The 21,209-nt window shown below is 42.3% G+C and overlaps 1 protein-coding gene across 1 annotated transcript in view; it reads right to left on the bottom strand.

Annotated features, from left to right (window-relative positions):
* Window positions 1-852: 852 nt before the first annotated feature.
* The window catches only part of ccdc77 (coiled-coil domain containing 77), a 97,099-nt gene continuing 76,742 nt past the window's right edge, over window positions 853-21,209 (bottom strand). The window contains exons 9-10 of the mRNA XM_048607800.1: window positions 6,872-7,024; window positions 853-3,227 (exon numbers count right to left, since the gene is read on the bottom strand). Of these exons, the coding sequence (XP_048463757.1) occupies window positions 3,081-3,227; window positions 6,872-7,024 (300 nt within the window). The 3' untranslated portion in view covers window positions 853-3,080. The remainder of the gene's footprint in view (window positions 3,228-6,871; window positions 7,025-21,209) is intronic.

Here is a 21,209-nt window from a genome sequence, read left to right as displayed (position 1 = left end):
GAAATACAGATGGGGGTGTAAGGGGAAGATGTGGCGTTCTGCTGGAGAATGTGCAAACTCCATACAGACAGTTGCCCGAAGGTGGAATTGAACTTGGGTTCCTGGTGCTGTGAGGCAGCAGTGCTAACCACTGAGTCACCGTGCTGCCCTCATCTCATCTTCAGATTTGGCACTTTACAGCCTTCTGCACTTAATATTTATTGAGTTCAAGACCTTCAAATTGTGAACCAATTCCCATTTCTTCCCTGTTGTTTAGCTTGTTATATTCTGTATTCATGTCCTCTCTCCCCTTCCCCACCCTTTCAAGTCCGACAGTTAGACACACCATTGTTCTGCATTCTCACATTCCTATCACTTAATTTGAACTATCAACTATGCTGTCTCCTCCACATATCACTTCAGCTCTGATGAAGAGCCATCTAGACTCAAAATATTAGCTTGCTCTCTCTCCATGGATGCTGTCTGACCCACTGTGAACTCCAGCATTTGTGGTTTTCAGTGAATGAATGAATTACTCTGCATTTGGTGCATTACATTGGAGTTCTAGGACAATTAAATATATAATATCAAATATACAGGCATGTGTAAAGCTTTGGTTAGGCATCAACAAGAACGTGTTCTGAATGGCTCCCTCATCTACTGGGATCCCTGTTTCAGACAGAAGATTAGTTGACCAATACTGACTTTGAAGGCTTTTATGTATCACAAGAGGCTGAGGGGTGTCAGGCTTATAACTGTAAACAGTTGAAATGTCTTAATTTTATTTTTGAGATAACAAAAGGATTAAACTTAATAAGACATAGACATTTGTGTATAAGATGTAAAATCCCGAAATGAGATTTAAATCACAAATAATGTTGAAAAAAACTTTATTTGGTACTCCAAAACTGAATATCAAAAGAAAGAATTTAGAAATACAGTATCTTTCAACAAGCCAAAGAAAACACAAGTGAATTACTTTTCCAGCTAACTTGGCAAACAGAACTTGCACACAAAGATTTGTGAAAACAGCAATAAGATGAATAATGAATTTTTCAATTGCTGGTGGTGTCAGTTTTTATTTCTAAATAAGAGGACTACTTATATTTGAGTAGTGTCACTGGAATTTTTTGTATTCACTGAACAAAATGTTAGGATCATGCTTAAGGTCTCATTCTTGTGGACAACTTCAATAATGCAATGTCAGCCAAGGCTCAAACAATAAACCTTCGTCTGGGGAAGAGAAGTTCCAACAGTTGAACCACAATGACACTGACTTTACATGGTCACAAGTACAGAGGCACCACTTTTCCCTGCTGCCACTTGAATATACTAATGTGTTGAATCAGTGCGATCACACCACAAAATCACATAATTCAGAGCAAAGCAATAATATGGGATAAGAAAAGAAGCATCATGTCAAGTCTATAGTTTGCAGCATGTACCAACCTTTACTCCCAAAACTACTTCACTTGCCAAATGTATATTCAGCTCCCTCAAATTTATGAGCACAATCACAAAGCTGCAACCAGTCTATTACATTCATTTCAACTGAAATCAATTAAATTCTGACAACACACTATTCTAAGGTAAACTGCACCTTCCATCATCATTGATACTAAAACAGCTTTCAATCAAATTGGCATCAAGGGGTACAGTGTCACTTTCCAAGATACCTTATCTGCACACTTAAATGGAAATTTCCAGCATATACACTTTATCAGAAAATATCACCCTTTCCTTCAAAACATACTGAGATGGAGATATGATAGGCACAGAGAGTAGTATTTCACTATGCACTAAGCTTCACAGCACTAGTTTTGAGGCCTTACAAGCCTGTGCTCCTGTTCAAGTTGTGAGAAGAGAAAGCTCCTCTGCAGAGACAGCCCCCTCTTTATGCTGAGACTGACATGATATGGAAGGTTTGTGCACCAATCAATCAGCAAATTCTGCTGCAAACAGATGCTGCCCTGACAACTGAGTGGCTTTTTAAGTGATACTTTTTGTTAAATGTAAAATTGCCTTTCTTTTTTAGTGGATGAATGCATTTACTCCAGTGTGGTGTTAAGTCACATATTTTGAAGTATAGCTCAGTTTCCAATCTGGGCTGAACTACTTCATCAGAATGGGAACATTTTAGGGACTGAACTAGATTCAGTGTTCTGGGACTGGTAACGGTAACTGATACCATACCAATGGTAACAGGACCCCAATGGGGCCCTGCTCCAATCCCACACACCAGCAGGACCCCATTCCATTATCAAACCCAACGGCTGCCCCGTTCCATCCTCAAACCCAACGGCTGCCCCGCTCCATCCTCAAACCCAACGGCTGCCCCGCTCCATCCTCAAACCCAACGGCTGCCTGCTCCAACCCAACATGAACAGGACCCTGCTCGCACACCAGGAGTTTGCAGCCTTTGTACCACATTGTGTGGAGGTCAGCTGACTTGAGACTAAGCATGTAACACCAAGCAAATTAAAGACATTTCAAATTAACAAACACAAAGTCTTCACACCAAACATCAATCTTGAATGCTGCTGTAAATAAAAACAAAATATTACAAATAATGGAAATCGGAAATAAAAATACATAGTACTGGAAAATGTCAACTGGTCTGTGCAGGGAGGGAAACAGAATTACCATTTTGAGTCCAGAACCTGCAGAATGTCATATTGAACTTGAAGGGCTAACATTGATTTTGCTCTCTCTCTCTCTCCCTCCATAGATGCTGCCAGGCCTTTGTTTTATGTGGAGAGTTGTAGTTCAGGGAAAACTAAAGTATCTCCATTGAATGTCCTGGAAAATTGCTTTAATTCCCAACACTTATGGGAATTGACAAAAAAAGGAAACAAAAAGAAATTAAGTGAAGTTTAACAAGCTTGACTAAACATTCAAACAATTGTAAGCAATCCTTGACTCATATCTTAAAAAACAAAGTGGGACATGACACCCCCGTGTCCGTCTGGCAGAACGCTGGCAGAAGCACATTATATTATTTGGCTACAAATAAATCTTGTCCAACGGTGGATCACTTTACTGCTACTGACACAGCCAGACCACACACTTAAACAATGTGGTGAACTCTCAATGCGATAATGTTAGCCAAATCGCAACTGACTTTCTAAGCCATAAATCTTTGCCTTCAGATTCTTAAGCTCTCCTTGGATATGCCTTGACTGGCTGACTGTTCGACGCACCTCATGAAGGATAGCAAGATCCTGGTCAGGCCCGATTCCAAGTGTTACCTGCAGAGAGAAGGTAAAAATACCCATAATATAAACTATAATTCAGCTGAAAAGAATGCTGAGTCAAGGAGAGAGTGGATCAATCATCTGAATAAGAAATGAGAGGGGGTCAGGTCATCAAAATTGCAGAAGCTTAAAATTACTGGGAGAAAAAAAAAATCAGCTTTTCTACTTCTCAAGTGACAGAAAATATGGTGTGATTAGCAAACACATACAGATAACCAATATTGAGATAGCAGAAAATTTAATTCATTATTGGATAGTAACCAAATCTTGCATTTTTCAAATCTACTGTGTTCTGCAGCTTTAGTTTTCCTTCACCTTGCAGTAAAGTTAACTTTTAGGTTTTGATTTTTGTTAAAATTTGAGCAGTAAATTAGAATCACATACCCTCTATAACAGGGACATCAATTCTAACTTGCTGCACTTCTTGTCATAGTCCAAAACTACAACTCTGTGCCCCTTGGCATTCAATGACATTATCACTGAATCTCCTTTAATCAACATCTTGGGGATTACTATTGACGAGATACTGAACTGAGCTAGCTGAAAAAAGATACTGTGGCTAAAGAGGAAGTCAGAGACTAGGAATCTTGCATTAAGTAACTCACCTCTTGTCTTCATCATCTTCAAAGCACAAGCCAGGAGAGTGACGGAATACTCCCCACTTGCCTGGACAAGCATAGCTGCAACAACACTCAAGGAGCTTGATGCTATCCATGCGAAAACAACCCGCATGATTAGCATCATTCACTACCTACAACTTAATCAAGCACTGATGCACAAAGCACATTGGAAATTCACCAAGGCTGCTGAGAGAGCATCTCGCAAACCCATGACCTCTGCCATCTAGAAGGGCAATGGCAGCAGATACATGAGAACATTGTCAGCTGCAAGTTCTTCTTTGGCAACTCATCATCTTAACTTGGAAACAGATTGTTGTTTCCTCATTATCACGAGGTCAAGATCCTGGAACTCCCTCCCTACAGCAGTGAGTGCACCTGCACCAAAAAGACTGCAGTGGATCAAGGAGGCAACTCACCACTTTCTCAATGACAACTAGGGCTGGGCAATACATGCCCACAAAGGCCACCTGCCTGAATGAAATAAATAAAAACATTTATGGGAACAGCCTTGGTCTACTTTATCTACATTAATCATAATCTTGTACGCTTCTTAAATCTCCCCTCAATTCCCTTTGCTACAAGGAGAAAGACCCTAACTTCTCCAATCTACCCCTACAGCTAAAGTCCCTCATCACTAGAAACATTCTAGTAAATCTTCTCTGTATTCTCTAAAGGACTCTTGCATCCTTCCTAAAGTGTGGTGAATAGAATTGGCCTAAACAAAGCTTTATAAAAAATTAACATAATTTTCCTTTCGTACTAAATGCCTCTATTTATGAAGCTCATGATTCTCTACGTTTTGCTAACTACTTTCTCGATACATCATGCCACCTTCAAAGATCTATGCATATTGACTTGCAGGTAGTCTGTCCCTGCATGTGTTACCTTACCTCTCCCGGAACTGCTAAAAGCCATCATTTCAGACTTGTTTCCATTAAATTCCATTTTCCATTTGTCTGTTCGCACACCTTCACTATTTGCAATGATATCATTGGCAGATTTTGAAATTTTAGTCCTTAGTCCAAGTCTTTCATGTATGTTAAAAAATGCAGCGGTCCCAGCACTGACACTCATGGAACTCCATTGTCTACCCTCCCCAGCAGAAGGTCCAGTACTGGAACGAGGTTTGTCCTTGCTTTGGAGGCGGCTTCCAGGTCTTCTAACTGTCCAGCATGGAGGTCAAGTCATGGCATGGAGATCTCATTTCGGCATTATGGAGCGGTTTCAGCCCAGTTTTCCGGTGTATGCTGAACCCAGGAGTCATTAATTGAATTGTGTTGAACTTTTGCTTTCGCTTTCTTATTTAGGACTTCTGTCATTAATTTAGGTGCCATGGTATGGCGACTTACAATACTTTTCACTATTTTTTTTGGAAAAAAATAACAATAAGTTGCTATTCTATTCTCTATCAAGAAATGGTAGGAAGAAGTATCCCAGAAACTGGACGCTGCAAGACAATGACAATATTCGGCAGTAGTACTGAAGATGTGAGTTCCAGAACTCGCCGCTCACCTAGACAAGCTCTTCCAGTACAGCTATAACACAGGCAGCTTTCTGACAATACAGAAAATTGCCAAGCTATGTGCTGTACATAAAAAGAAGGACAAAGGCAACCCTTCCAACTACCGCCTACTCTTGATTGTCATCATCATCAGCAATAATAAACTCAGTGACACCCAGTTTGGGTTCTGCCAAGGCCACGCTGCTCCTGACCTGATCACAGTCAGGATTTAAACATGGCCAAAAGAGCTGAACTCCACAGATGAGGTGAGAGTGACTGCCCTTGACATCAAGGCTGCATTCAACCGAGGGTGACATCAAGGAGCCCGAGCAAAACCACGTTTCAATGGATATCAGGGGATAAACACTCCATTGCTTGAAGTCATATCTGGCACATAGAAACATGGTTGTGATGGCTCAAGGTCAGCCATCTCAGCTCCAGGACATCTCTGCAGGAGTTACTCAGGGTAGTATCCTAGACCCAACCAAATTCAACTGCTTCATCAATGACATTTCCTTCATCATAAGGTCAGAGGTGGGGATGTTCACTTATGATTGTACAATGTTAGCACAATTTGCGACTCCTCCAATGCTGAAGCACTGCATGTTCAAGTGCAACAAGATCTGGTCAATATCCAGGCTTGGGTTGACAAGTGGCAAGTAACAGTCATGCCACACAAATGCCAGGCAATGACCATCACCAATAAGAGACAATCTAACCACCGACCCTTGACATTCAATGGTGTTACCATTACTGAATCCCTGCTACTGACATCCTGGAGGTTACCATCGACCAGAAACTCAATTAGACTCACCAAATGATCAGAGGTCAGAGGCTAGGAATACTGCAGCAAGTAGCTCATACCTAAGCCTGTCTGTCATCTACAAGGCACAAGTCAGGAGTGTGATGGAATACTCTCCACTTGCCTGAATGGTTGCAGTTCCAAAAACACTCAAGAAGCTTGATACAATCCAGGACCATCAACCATGGAGGATTCAAATCCAGATTCCCAGTACTTTAGCTTAGTTTCTGGATTAATAGTCTACCAATAATCTACTAGGCCATCACCTTCCCATAACATAGTACAAAAGAAAAAGCATACAAAGTTGGAATTATATTGGTCCTGACAAACACAAACAACAGTAAAGGATCACAAAACACTGCTCCCTCTGCCTCACGATATCCTACCTCCCACCACCCTACCTTCACCCAGTACTCCAACTATACACACACAGCCACTCTGTCTTGCTGACAGACTGCTTCCTGAATCTTGCACCTTGCCTTTCACCAGTCTCTAAGCTGATTGCTATTTGACTCATGGTTTGTCTCAGCACTTGAAATGAGTACTGTTTTTTCCAAAAATGTCACCTTGTGATTGAATGGGTAAATGCACTGAGTGTTGTTCGAAAGGAGTGAAATTGGTAGTGACTTCAGAGCAGGTCATGGTCAAGTTGTGTCCTGAGGCAAAACAGAAAGATATAATGTAATCCTGGTGATTATTAAATGCTTCAGCTCACCTTGAACAGCTGTCTCTCCACGTCCTTCAGCCGTTGTCGCAGCAGTTTGATGTCATTTTTAAAGCCTTCCACTTCCATCCCTCGTCGCTTCTCTAGGGCCTCATATCGCTGTGTCATTAGTTGAAGACGCTTCACTGTTTTATCAGAACGCTCCTAAAAATCAAAGCAATACACTTTCAGAAGGAAGTTCAGGCCCTCGCATACTAAGCCAGAAAACCTGGAAATGGCAGAACTTTTTGATTCCTTCCTTCTCTGTGCAATGGAAGGTTAAACCAACCACAGTTAGGCCTCCCTGGATATGTTATAATAGGAATATAGAATGTAAACTGTTTTAATATGACATAAGTGTAATAGAGTGAATAGTGTGGGCAATACTGTTTGAAAGAGAGAAAGTGTTGTGCACTTAAGAGGGAAGGAATATGGAAAGAAGTTGACAAGATCTGACAAGATCCAGGATCTGCCTAAGCATGCAAGTCTTTTAGAACAATACCAGACTTATAGACAGCTAAATATTTCTACAACTGACAGATCAGATCAAACAGATTACAGGGCTTGAGCTATAGGGAGAGGCTGAGTGAAGTCATAGAGTAATACAACATGGGAAACAGGCCCTTCAGCCTAAACTGATCCATGCTGACCATGGTGCCCACTTTTGGTCCATATCCCGCTAAACCCATCTCATCCATGAACCTATCCAAATGTATTTTAAATGTTGCTATTGTACCTGCCTCAACCACTTTCTCTGGCAGAGCCTGAGATCAGTGGTAGGCAAGTTATTGGAGAGGATACTGATGGACAGGATCAACCAACATTTGGATAGTCAGCATCTGCGTGAAGAAGGTGCCACTCAGGTCCTTCTTAAATCTATCCCCTCTCACCTTAAACCTACGCCCTCTAGTTTTCAATTCCCCATCCCTGGGGAAAAGACTACATGCATTCATCCTATCTATACCCGTCACAATTTTATACACCTCAATAAGGTCACCCATCATTCTCCTACAGTCCAAGGAATAAAGTCCTATACTGACCAACCTCTGCCGATAACTCAGGCCTCCTAGTCCTGGCAACATCCTTGTAAATCTTCTTTGCACACTTTCCAGTTTAACTATGTCTTTCCTACAACAGGGTGACCAAAGTGTACACAATACTCCCAAGTGCAGGCTCACCAACGACTTATACAACTGTAACACAACGTCCTAATTCCTATACTCAACCCCTCGACCAATGAAGGCCAGCATGCTAAATGCCTTCTTCACCATCCTGTCCACTTGAGATGCCGCTTTCAACGAACTACGAACTTGTACTCCTATCTCCCTCTGTTCCACAACACTCCTCAGGAACTTACCATTTACTGTATAAGTCCTACCTTGGCTTGACTTTCCGAAGTGCAACACCTCACACTTACCTGTATTGAATTGCATTTGCCAATTCTCAGCTCACTTCCCCATCTGATCAAGAACTCTCTGTAATTTTTAATAACCTTCTTCGCTATCAACGATACTTCCTAATTTTGTATCATCCGCAAATTTACTAATTATGCCTTGTACATTCACATCCAGATCATTTATATAAAAGACAAATAACAAAGGTCCCAGCACCAACCCACGTGACACACCACTAGTGACAGGACTCCAGTCTGAGGAACGGCCTTCAACCATCACCCTCTGCTCCCTACCCTCAAGCCAATTTTGAATCCAATTCATTAGCTCTCCTTGGAACTCATGCAACCTAATTTTCTTAACTAGCCTGCCTGTACGCGACCTTGTCAAAAGCGTTACTAAAGTCCATATAGACAACATCCACCGCCCTACCCTCACCAATCCTCTTGGTTAACTCTTCGAAAAACTCTAAAAGATTTGTCAAACATGACTTCCTGCACACAAATCCATGCTGACTATCCAAATGTTGGTTGATCCTGTCCCTCAGTATCCTCTCCAATAACTTGTCTACCACTGATCTCAGGCTCACTGGCCTGTAGTGTCCTGGCTTGTCTTTGCTACCTTTCTTAAACAATGGAATAACATTAGCCAACTTCTAGTCTTCTAGAACTTCTAGAACTGTAGCTAAAGATGAAGCAAAAATCTCTGCAAGGGCCTTTGCAATTTCTTCCCTAGCTTCCCACAACATCAGAGGATGGACTTGATCAGGCCCAGGGATTTATCCACCTTAACATGCTTTAGGGCTGCAAACACCTCCTCCCTGTTAATGTGTATAAGGTCCAAAAAATCCCCATTTGTTTCCCTTATTTACTTAGCATCCATGATTCTCTCCTCACACCTTGACACCAGGTTCTCCCTGACCTGCTGTACAGTTGTGATGGCTGTGGCAATTTCTCCCAGAATTCTGCTGTGATGACTCTTCGTCATCCTCTGATTCGCTGAACAAAGACTTGAAAACAGGACCTTCAAATTAACCACCTGATGCTCTACCCAGTGAGCTATCCAGGCTTAATAGGTTGGGACTTTTATTCCTGGAGCTTCAGACGTTTATAGAGGTTTATAATGTCACGAAGGACATGGATAAGATGAATAGCCAACGTCTTTTTCCCAGGGTGGGGAGTCCAAACTGAACAGCATAAGTTTAGGGTGAGAAGGGTGAGATTTAAAAGGGACCCAAGGGGCACCTTTTTCACACAGAAGGTGATAAATGTATGGAATGTGCTGCCAGAGTTGGTGATGGAGGCGGGTATAATTACAACATTTAAAAGGCATCTGGATGGGTTCAAGACTATGAAGAGTTTAGAGGGAAATGGACTAAATGATGGCAAATGGGACTAGATCAATTTCAGATATCTGGTCGGCGCAGACAAGTCGGACCAAAGGGTCTGTTTCCATGACTCAATCGTTAATGGTGGTGGACAATTAAACAACTCAGTGGAGGAGGTGGTTTCACAAATATCTCCATCATTAATGATGGTTGAGACTCAAATATTTGCAACGATCTTCAGCCAGAACTGCCAAGTGGATGATCCATCTCAGCCTCCTCCAGAGGCTCTTAATTAACAGAGGATTCTGGAGCACATTCATATTGCATTGACACTTGCAGTTTTGATCAAAAGGGCTTGTATCAGCTGTGACCTCTGATCTGTCACTTATTTGGCCTTATTTTGGTCCACTTTTACATTTAAGTTAAGCAGATCTGAATTCTATGGTCATTTAAGTTCAAAAGTGCAACTTTTAAATTCATTGACCATCAGAAGCAATGACAGTCACTTCATAGGGTGATTTAGCAATTCTGAAAGAAAAAACCGGTCTTCAAAAAATTTATTTTGCCAATATCAATGTTGCACAAAATATGCTGGTTTAGCCTTGATGTCCAACTCTTCAGAAACAAATGTCAAACCATGGGAAAGGGTGCAGAAAGGATCCACAAGAATAGTTTTTAGGGATGAAAGACTTCAGTTATGTGGATAGATTGGAGAAGCTGGGGCCACTTTCCTTCAAGAAGGGAAGGCTGAGCGGAGGTTTGATGGAGGTGCTCAAAGTCATGAGTGTTACAGACAGAGTGGGCAGAGAGAAACTGTTCACGTTGGAAGAATTGTGAGCCAGAATAATTCATTTCACACTAATTGGCAAAAGATTCAGCAATTTCAGCAGCATGTGAAAAAATGTTTTCTGTGCAGCAGGTGGTTAGCATGTAGAAAGTATTGCTTGAAAGTATGGTGGGGCCTAATTAAAATTGTGGCTTCCAAAAGGGAATTGGAAAGTACCTGAAGACAGACAATTTGCCAGGCTACATGGAAGTAGCATGGGAGGGGACGGAGTTACGGTTTGGCCAAGCTGGTTTGCTGAAGATTGGCTTGATCTGTGGAGGTAGCCAGGAGGTGTCAGGTGGACAAGTCCTATTTCACTCAACTGGATAGAGGACTGAGGAATGCTCTTACTTTTTGCCAATGCAACACCACCTGTTTAAAAAAAGAAGGGAGGCAGAAGACAAGAATGTGCAGGCCTGCTGGCCTGACTTTGGTCATTGGTAAGATTATGCACTCCATTATTAAGGATGAGACTGTGGAGTGCTTGGTAGTGCATGGTAAAATAGGGCTGAATCACCACTGCTGTGTCATACTGACAAATTTGCTGGTATTCTTTGAGGGTGTAACATGCAGTTTAGATTAAGGAGAGCCAGCGGATGTGATCTATTTGGATTTCGAGAAGGCCTTTGACAAGGTGCCGCACAGGATGCTGTGAAATAAGATAACAGTCCATGGTGTTTGGGGCAATGTACTGGCATACATTGAGGATTGGCTGACTGTCAGAAAACAGAGAGTGAGGATAAAGGAGTCTTTTTCAGGATTACAGCCAATGACAAGCAGAGTTTCACAGGGGTCAGTGTTGGGACCACAACTATTCATGTCATACATTAAAGATCTATTTGGAGGAACTGAGGGCATTGCTGCTAAGTTTGCAGATGACACAAAGAAAGGTGGAGGGACAGGTAGTCTTGAGGAGGTGGGGAAGTTGTAGAAAGACTTGGACAAGTGAGGAGAGTGGGCAAATGAAATAAAATACGGGAAAGTATGAAGTTATGCAATTTGGTAGGAATAGAATGGAATAGAAAAATAGAATTCCAGACTATTTTCTAAATGGAGAAAGGCTTTAGAAATCAGACACATAAAGGGACTTGGGAGTCCTAGTTCAGCATTTTCTTAAGGTTAACGTACAGGTTCAGTTGGCATGAGGGAGGCAAATGAAATGTTAGCATTCATTTGAAGAGGGCTAGAAAACAGGGATAGAAATGTACTTCTGAGGCTGTATAAGGCTGTGGTCAGACTGCTTTGGAATACTGTGAGCAGTTTTGGGTCCTGCATCTAAGAAAGGATGTGTTGGCCTTGGAGCGGGTCCAGAGAAGGTTTACAAGAATGATCCCAGGGATGAAGGGTTTGTCATGTGAGGAGCGGTTGAGGACTCTGGGTCTGCACTCGATGGAGTTTTGAAGGATGAGGTGGGGGATCTGATTGAAATTTATGCAATACTGAGACACCTAGATAGAGTGGACATGCAGAAGATGTCTCCACAAGTAGGAGAGACCAGGACTTGAGGGCACAGCCTTAGAGTGAAGGGACAACCCTTTAGAACTGAAATTAGGGGTCAGTTCTTCAACCAGAGGATGGTCAAGATGTGGAATTTATTTCTGTTAAAGGTTATGGAGACAAGTCATCGAATATTGTTAAGACAAAGAGAGTTAGGTTCTTGATTAATAAGGGAGTCAAATGTTATGGGGAGATGGCAGGATAATGGAGTTGAGAAACATGTCAGCATGATTAAAGGGTGGAGCAGGCTCGATGGGCCAAATTACCTAATTCTGCTCCTATGTGTTATGGTCTTATGGCTCCACATCCAGGATGCCAGTCTTCAGCCAATTAGATTTACTCCATGTGATATCAAAAAATGGCTGGAGGCACTGGATGCTGTAAAGGTTATGGTCCCTGACAACATTCTGAAAACTTTGTGCTCCAGAACCTGCTGTGCCCCTAACCAAGCTGTTCCATTACAGCTGCAAGAATGGCATCTATGTGACAATGAGGAAAATTACCCAGCTATGTCGTGAAACACAAAAAGCAGGACAAATCTAACCTGTCCAATTTCCACCACAGGCTACTCTCGATCGCCAGTAAAGTGATAGAAAGTGTTATCAGCAGTGCTATCAAGCAGCACCTGCTCAGCAATAACCTGCTCAGTGACGCCCAGTTTGAGTTCCGTGAGGGCTACTCAGCTCCTGACCTCATTACAGCCTTGGTTCAAAGATGGACAAAATAAGCTTAGAACATAGAACAGTACAGTGCAGGAACAGGTCCTTCGGCTCATAATATCATGCCGAACATGATGCCAAATTAGACTAAGCTATTCTGCCTGCCCATGGTCACTATCCTGTCATTCCTTGCTTATTCATATGCTTATCCAAAAGCCCCTTAAATACCCTATTGTATCTACTTCTACCATGTGTGCCAGTACATTCAAACACCTACCATTCTCTGTGTAAAAGACTTGCCCCTCACATCTCCTTTGAACTTTCCCCCTCTTACCTTAAATGCATGCTCTCTAGTATTAGACATTTCAACTTAGGGAAAAAGATTCTGACTGTCAACCCTGTCTATGCCTCTCAATTTTATAAACTTCTGTCAGGTCTCTCCTTAGCCTCTGCCATGCCAAAGAAAACAACCCTAGTTTGTCCAGCCTCTCCTTATAGCTCAAACCCTCTAATCCAGGCAGCACCCTGTACACTTCTTCTGCACCCTCTCCAAAGCCTCCACATCTTTTCTGTAATATGAACTAGAATTGAACACAATACTCTAAGTGTGGCCTAACCAAAGTCTTATAAAGCTGCAACGTGACATCCTGACTCTTGTACTCAATTGCCCAACCAATAAAGGCAAGCATGCCATACGGCTTCTTTACCACCCTATCTACTTGCGTGTTCACTTTCAGGGAGCTGTGCTGTGGCCTAAGACCCCACGGTCCATTTGTAAATCGATGTTGTTAAGGGTTTTGCCATTAACTGTATACTTTCCCTTAACATTTGATCTTCCAAAGTGCACTTTGGAAGATCTCACACTTGCTCAAATTAAACACCATCTGCCATTTCTCCACCCATATCTGCAATTGATCTATATCCCGCTATATCCTTTGACAACTTTCTACATTATCCACAACTCCCCCCCACTCCAACCCCGATCTTTGTATTGTCTGCAAACTTATTAACTCACTCATCTACGTTTTCATCCAAGTCATTTATATAAATCACAAACAGCAGAGGTCCCAGCGCGGATCCCTGCAGAACACCAGCCAGAAAAACACTATACCACCACTATCCTCTCTTGTCTATGGGCAAGCCAATTCTGAATGCAAATGGCCAAGTCACTGTGAATCCCCTGCAACTTAATCTTCTGCATGAGCTTACCATGAGGGACCTTGTCAAAAGCCTTACTAAAATCCATCTGGCAACCCTCATTGATCGTCTTCGTCACCTCCTTGAAAGAAACCCAATCAAGTGAGTAAGACATGACCTGCTCTGCACAAAGCCATGCTGACTGTCCCTAATTAGGTCATGCTTTTTCAAATGTGCACAAATTCTATCCCTAAGAATCCTCTCCAATAGCTTTCCAACCACCGGTGTGACACTCACCTGTCTATAATTTCCTAAATTATCCCTATTTCCCATCTTGAACAGAACAACATTAGCTACTTCCCAGCCCTCTGGGACCTCTCCAGTAGCTAGCAAGGATAAAAAGATCTTGATCAAGACCACAGTAATCTCCTCTCTTGCTTTCTCAATAACGAGGTAGATACTATCACGTCCTGGGAATTTATCCACTTTCATGCTCTTCCAGGCACCCAATATCACTTCTTTCTTGACCTCAAAATGCCCTGGCATATTAGCATGCCCTACACTAACCTTACTATCCTCCATTTTCTTTTCCTTGGTGAATACCCATGCAAAGTACTCATTTAGGATCTCACCCACAGTCTCTGCCTCCAAGCACAAATTCCCTCCTTTGTCCTTGAGTGATCCTATCCTCCCCCTAGTTATCTTCTTGCTTTTAATTTACGTATAAAATGCCTTGGGATTATTTTTAACCCTATTTGCCAAGGACACTTCATGCTTCCTAATCTCTTACTTGAGTTCTTTCCTGTTTTCTTTATATTCTCCATGGTTCCTGTCCAATTTTAGCTTCTTAAACCCTACATTTGCTTCTCTTCCTTTTGACTAAATTCACACTCTCCCTTGTTATCCAAGTGTCCCTTACCTTGCCATCCTTGCCCTTCCTCCTTAGTAGGTCTTTAAACAACTCCCACATGTCAAGTGCAGACTTGCTTCATAACAGCTGCTCCTAATTAACTCTGTCTAGCTCCTGCCTAATACTATTGTAATTTGTCCACCCCAATTTAATACCTTGCCACAAGGTCGAGACTTATCCTTACTCATAGTTATCTTAGATGCTGGAGGGTCTATAGCATAATCCCATCAGAGTGATTGCACCTTTCTTATTTTTGAGCTCTATCCATATTGCCTCAGTGGATGAGTCTTCCACTACATCCTGAGTGCAGCTGTGACATTCTCCCTGATTTGTAATGCAACTCCTCCACCTCTTTTACCTTCCTCTCTATCTTGTCTATAATACTGAAATCCTGGAATGTAGAGCAGCCTGTCTTGTCCCTCTCTCAAACAGGTCTCTACAATGGCCACAACACCATAGTCCCACGTACCGATCCATGCTCATCTGCCTTACCCAAAATACTCCTTGCATTGAAATAAACACAATTCAGCCCATCAGACCCACTGTATTCATTTACTTTTCCCTGCTTTCAGACTTACTGGTCATAAGATCTACCTTCCCCTCAGTCCCTGCATTCGCTAAACCAATGGACTGGTTCCCAGCCCCCTGCGACTCTAGTTTGAACTATCTCAAGTAGCACTAGCTAGCCTCCCTGTGAGGATATTGGTTTCCCTTCAGTTTAGGTGCAACCTGTCCCTTCTGTACAGGTTACCCCTGTCCCAGAAGAGGTCCCAATGATCCAAGAACCTGAAACCCTGCCCCCTGCACCAGCTCCTTAGCCACAGATTCATTTGTCCTATTTTCCTATTTCTACTGTCGCTAGCATGTGTAAATCCAGAGATTACAACCTTTGAGATCTTGCTTTTTGACTTACTGCCTAACTCCCTGAATTCTTGGTACAAGACCTCATTCTTCACTTTGCCCATATCATTGGTACCAACATTTACCACAACCTTGAACTCATCACCTTCCCCTTTTAGGATGCCCTGCAGCTGTTCAGTGACACCAGAGAGGCAACACACCTCCTGGAGTCACATCTTTGGCTGCAGAAGTGCCTGTCTACTCCCCTGACTAAAGAATCCCCTACCACTATTGCTCTTCTTTTCCTCTTTCTCCCTCCATGCAGTCAATCCACTTGTGGCACCAGAATCTTGGCTCTGACTGCACTCTTCAGAAGTACCAGTACCATCATCCGCTTCCAAAATGGAAAGTTGCAGGTTAGTGAGTGGAAGCCCAGGGAACTCCTGCACAATGCCTGCTCTCTCTGGTCTGTCTGATGGTCACCCATTCCCTTCTTTCCTCTAGTCCCTTGAGCTGCAGTATGACCATCTCTAAACATGCCAGATTAGGGTGAGAGTGACAGCCCTTGAAATCATGGTCACATTTGACTGAATGTGGCATCACGGAGAAAAACTCAAGTCAATAGGAATTACAGGAAAACTCTCCGCTGTTAGGAGACAACCCTGGGACACAGGATTTTGGCTGTGGTGACTGGAGGTCAGTCATTTCAACTCAAGGGTATTTCTATTGGGGTTCCTCAGGAAAATTCTCCTAGGTCCAGCCATCTTCAGCTGCTTTATCAATGACCTTCCCTCCATTATTATGACATAAGTAGTGATGTTTGCTGATGACAGCGTGATGATCAGCGTAGTTTGTGACTGTTCAGTTACTGAAGCAGTCCATTTCCAAATGTGGCAAAACCTGGGTAATATATCCAGGCATAGGCTGAAAAGTGACAAATAAAATTTGAATCACATATATGCCAGGCAAATGACCATCTCCAAGATGAGAAAATCTAACCATCATCTGTTGACAGTCAATGGCATTATCATAACTGAATCCCTGACTATCAACATGCTAGGGCTAATCTTGATCAGAAACTGGACTAAATGTACAAATACAGGAGCTAAAAGAGCACAGCAGATTTTCAGAATCCTGCAAGTAACTCCCCTGACTCCCCAGAGCCTGTCTTCTACCCACAGGGCACAAGTCAGGGGTGTGGTGGAATACTCCCCAATTACCTGAATGGGTGCAGTTCCAACAACACTCTTGACACTATCCAGGACAAGTAAGCTCAATTGGTTGGTACCACATCCACAAACATGTCCTCCCTCTACCATTGATGCCCAGTTGCAATAGTATGCCCTCCCTCTACCACTGATGTTCAGTTGCAGAAATTCATCAAGGCTCCCTTGACAGCATCACCCAAACCTACACCCACTTCCATCTAGAAGGACAAGAGCAATAGATACTGCTCCAACTGCAGGTTCCTCTCCAAGGCATTGACCATCCTGACCTGGAAGTATATCATTGTTCCTTTAGTGTCACTGGGTCAAAGTCCTGGACCTTCCTCCTTAATGGCATTGTGGGTCTACCTGCAGTACATGGACAGCAGTGGTTCAGGAAGGCAGCTCATCCCCATCTTCCAAGGGCAATTTAGGACAGGCAATAAATGTTCCATATCCAATGAACATATTTTAAAAATCAATCCGAGGATATGGCCAGTTTGAAGGTACACCAATCGTGCTGTTAGGGACAAGAGTTCCAGAATTTCAACTCAGCAACACTGAAGGAACAATAAGATTTCTCCAAGTCAGGACGCTGATGATGTTGATGTTCGTGTGTATGGAGTGGTGGAGGGAGTGAATGTTTGTGGATGTGGGACCAATCAAGTGGCTCTCTTTTCCCTGGATGCTATCAAGCTTCTTGAGTGTTGGAGCTGCACTCATCAAGTCAAGTTAGGAGCTTTCCATCACACTTCTGGAATCTATTACAAAAGATGTGATTGTATGAATGCTTGGAAAACATTAATGTGAATGGACAAAGCTGGCATGGGTTTATGAAAGGGAAATCATACTTAGCTATTCAACTGGAGGATTTTTGAGGATGGAACTGGTAGAATAGATAAGGGAGAACCAATAGATGTGGTGTATTTAGATTTCAAGAAGGTTTTTGGTAAGGTCCCACATCAGACGTCAGTGGATAAAAATTAAAGCACACAGAATGGGTGTATGGTATTGGCGTGGATTGAGAATTGGTTGACAGACTGATGCAGGAGTGAGAATAAATGGATCTTTATCTGGGTACAGTTTGTCACCAGCATTACACCTCAGCAATCAGTGCTGGGGTCCCAGCTTTTTACGATATATACAAATGATCTGGATGAGGAAATCAAATACAACATTTCCAAGTTTGTTGATGACACAAAGCTAGCTGAGATTGTGAGTTGTGAGGAGGCTGCAAGGAGACTTCAGAGTGATATAGACAAGTTGAATGCGTGCACAAACGATGGGCAGATGCAGTAAAATATGGATAAGTATGAAACTTCAGTGTGAAAAACAAAAAAGCACAGTTTAAATGGCAATATATTGTAGAATTGTGATGTACAAAGGGATCTGATATCTTTGCACAGAAGACAATGAAGATAGACAGGCAGGTGCAGCAAGCAATTAGGAAATCAACATGTCCCATGAGAAGAAATTAGTTTAATGGAGCTTGTATTCACTACAGTTAGAAGGATGAGAAGGGATCAGACTGAAATGTAGACTTGATGGGGGTGGAGGAGAAGTGATAGAGGGGAAAAGGAGGAGATTTGGTTGAAACAAGATGTTTGTATTTTTATTTAAAAGCTGATGATTCCAAAATGGATTGTTAACATATCAAAGTTCATAAAACCCACCCGACCTTTCACCACAGAACTGTAACTTATTCCACTTCAAGTACGGATTCAATGTTTTGAAATTGCTACTGAATTTATTTTCACTACCTACTCAGGTACTGCATTACAGATCACAGCATCTCAATGCACAAAACTCTCCCTCATTTGCCCCAACGCGGTTTGACAATTACTTTTCAATCTGTGTCTTTATTTAGATATTTTCCAAACAACCACTTCAGGAATAGTATTGCACAACTCTGCAGCAGGCGGCATTTGACTGAGTCTCTTGCTCTGTGTCTCTCTTTACTGACTCTTCCACAACTGGAAACATTTTCCCTCATATACTCTCTCAGTTGATATTTTTTAATATTAAACATCTCAATCAAATCTTCTCCACATTCGCTACTCATTAAAAAAGGCCAGTTTCTCCAGTTTACCTAGGTAACTAAGCAATCGATCATGAAACCATTCTTGAAAATCTCTTTTGTATGCTCTTTAAAATTGAAGGGGGCTGGAAAATGACCATATTCATGCTGTTGTAAAAAGGGGAGGTGGAGTAAGTGGAGCAGATGATGAGGGTGTCAACAGCAAAAGAAAAAGGGTAACACAATGGCAGCAAAGGAACAATCTCAAAGAAACATAGGAAACAGGGTAGGAGTAGGCCATTTGGCCCTTCAAGCCTGCTCTGCCATTCATTAAACTGTAACTCAATAACCTGTTCCCACATTTTCCACCATATCCTTTGATCTCTTTAGCCCAAGTTCAGTATCCAATTCTTTCTTGAAATCATACATTGTTTTGGCCTTGAATGCTTTCTGTGATAGTGAATTCCATCAGCTCACCACTCTCTTGGTGAAGAAAATTTCCCTCCTGTCAGTCCCAAATGGTTTACAGCATATCCTCAGACTATGATCTCTGGTTCTGGACTCACCTGCCATTGGGAACATCCTTTCTTCATCTACACTGTCAAGTCCTGTTAGAATTTCAAAGGTTTCTAGAAGATCCCCCTCATTCTTCTAAACTCTAGCAAATGCAATGCTAACCAATTCAACCTCTCCATATACGTCAGTCCCCAACCCCAGGAATCAATCTGATAAACCTTTGCTGCCCTCCTTCTATACATGAACATCTTTTCTCAGATAATGAGGCCAGAGTTAACACAGTTTTCCAGGTGTGGTCTCACCAGGCCTGTACAACTGCAGCAGGACATCCCTGCTCCTGTACTTGAATTCTCTCGCTCGGAAAGCCAACATACCAGTTGCCTTCTTTGCCACCCGCTGCAACTGCATGCTTATCTTCAGCGTCTGGTGCACAGGGACACCCAGGTCTGTCAATTTATAGCCATTTGGATAATAATCTGCCTTCCAAGTGTTTGCTACCAAAGTGGATAACCTCATTTTTATCCACATTACTCTTCACCTGCCACGCATTTCTCCACTAAGTTGGCTTGTTCAAATCACAACGAAGCATCTCTGTATCCTCCTCACAAGCTCACCCTCCCACCTCAGCACTGTGTCATCTGCAAATGTGGAGATACAAAATTTAGTTCCCTCATCCAAATCATTAATATATAGTGGATAGCTGGAGAACTAGCAATGATCCCTGCAGTACTCCACCTATTTGCTGCCTCTATTCAGAAAAAGGTTCACTTATTCCTACTCTTTATTTCCTGTCTGCCAACCTGTCTTCTATCCACCTCAATATACTAGCCCCAAACCTACGCACTTTCACTGCAAAACAGGCATTAATGACAGCTGTGAGTAGGTTGACTTTGCGAAAATTAGACCTACGCAAGCAAGAAATGAAGGTCGGGGGAAATAATGGATGTAATCACACTGGAGGACAATTTTCATGCCTAAAATTATTGAATTCAATGTTGAAAGCTAAAGCTTGTAAAGTGCCAAAGTGGAAAGTGAAATGTTATTTTTCCAGTTTGCACTGGACATGCCTGAAACACCAGCAAGCCTTGGACAGAAATGTTAGCGTGGGAGCAAGAGGGTGTATTGAAATGGCAAACAATTGGACTGTTGGGGTCATTCTTACAGACCGAACAAAGGTGTTCTGCAAAGTGGTCACCCAGTCATGCCAAAGAAGAGGAGACCCATTTGAGCATTGAATACAGTAGACTAGATTGAAAGACAGACAAGCAATTCACTTCACCTTGGAGGTGTGTTTGGGGCACTAAACAATGCAGAAAGGAAAGGTAAAGGGCAGGTGTTACACCTTCTGTACGTGCCATGTTGAGGGTTGGGGTTCTAGAATCGTAGAGTACAGACAAGGTTTTTGGCCAACCAAATTTACTGACAAAAATCTCTAAATCTACACTACTCTCCATTTCCAGCACTAGACTTGAATGTTATGATGTTTAAAAAGTGCTTGGATGAGCACTTGAAAAGGTTATGAGGCTTCTGGCCTTAACTACTCAACCAGGAAGTGCATTCCAGATTCCCACAACCTTCTGAATGAAAAGACGTTTTCCTGAAATCACTTTGAAACCTCCTTACCTATCACCTTAAAATTATGGCCCCTTGTTTTTGATCCTTCAACTAAGGGAACAGTTGCTTTCTATCCACCCAGATCACATCTATGCCCTTCATAATCTTATACAGCTCTATTGCTTCCCCTCTCAGCCTTCTCTTCTCTAACCAAAATAACCCAAACTAGCCTTCTCTTCTCTAAACAAAACAGCCCAAACTTATCCAACCTCTCTTTGTAACTAAACTGCTCCATTTGAGGCAATATACTTCTCTACTGAAATCACATTCTTTCTATAGTGCGGTGATCAAAACTGGTTAGGCTACAACTGCTACACTACACAAAGATTTGTAGAGTTCCAGCTTAACCTCCCTGCTCTTAAAATATTTTCGAGATAGTAGGAACTGCAGATGCTGGAGAATCTGAGATAA

This window comes from Rhincodon typus, chromosome 18 (genome assembly GCF_021869965.1).
Source record: "Rhincodon typus isolate 14 chromosome 18, sRhiTyp1.1, whole genome shotgun sequence".
Taxonomy (NCBI): Eukaryota; Metazoa; Chordata; class Chondrichthyes; order Orectolobiformes; family Rhincodontidae; genus Rhincodon; species Rhincodon typus.
The sequence above is the reverse complement of the archived record's forward strand: the minus strand, read 5'-3'. Positions and strand labels throughout refer to the sequence as shown.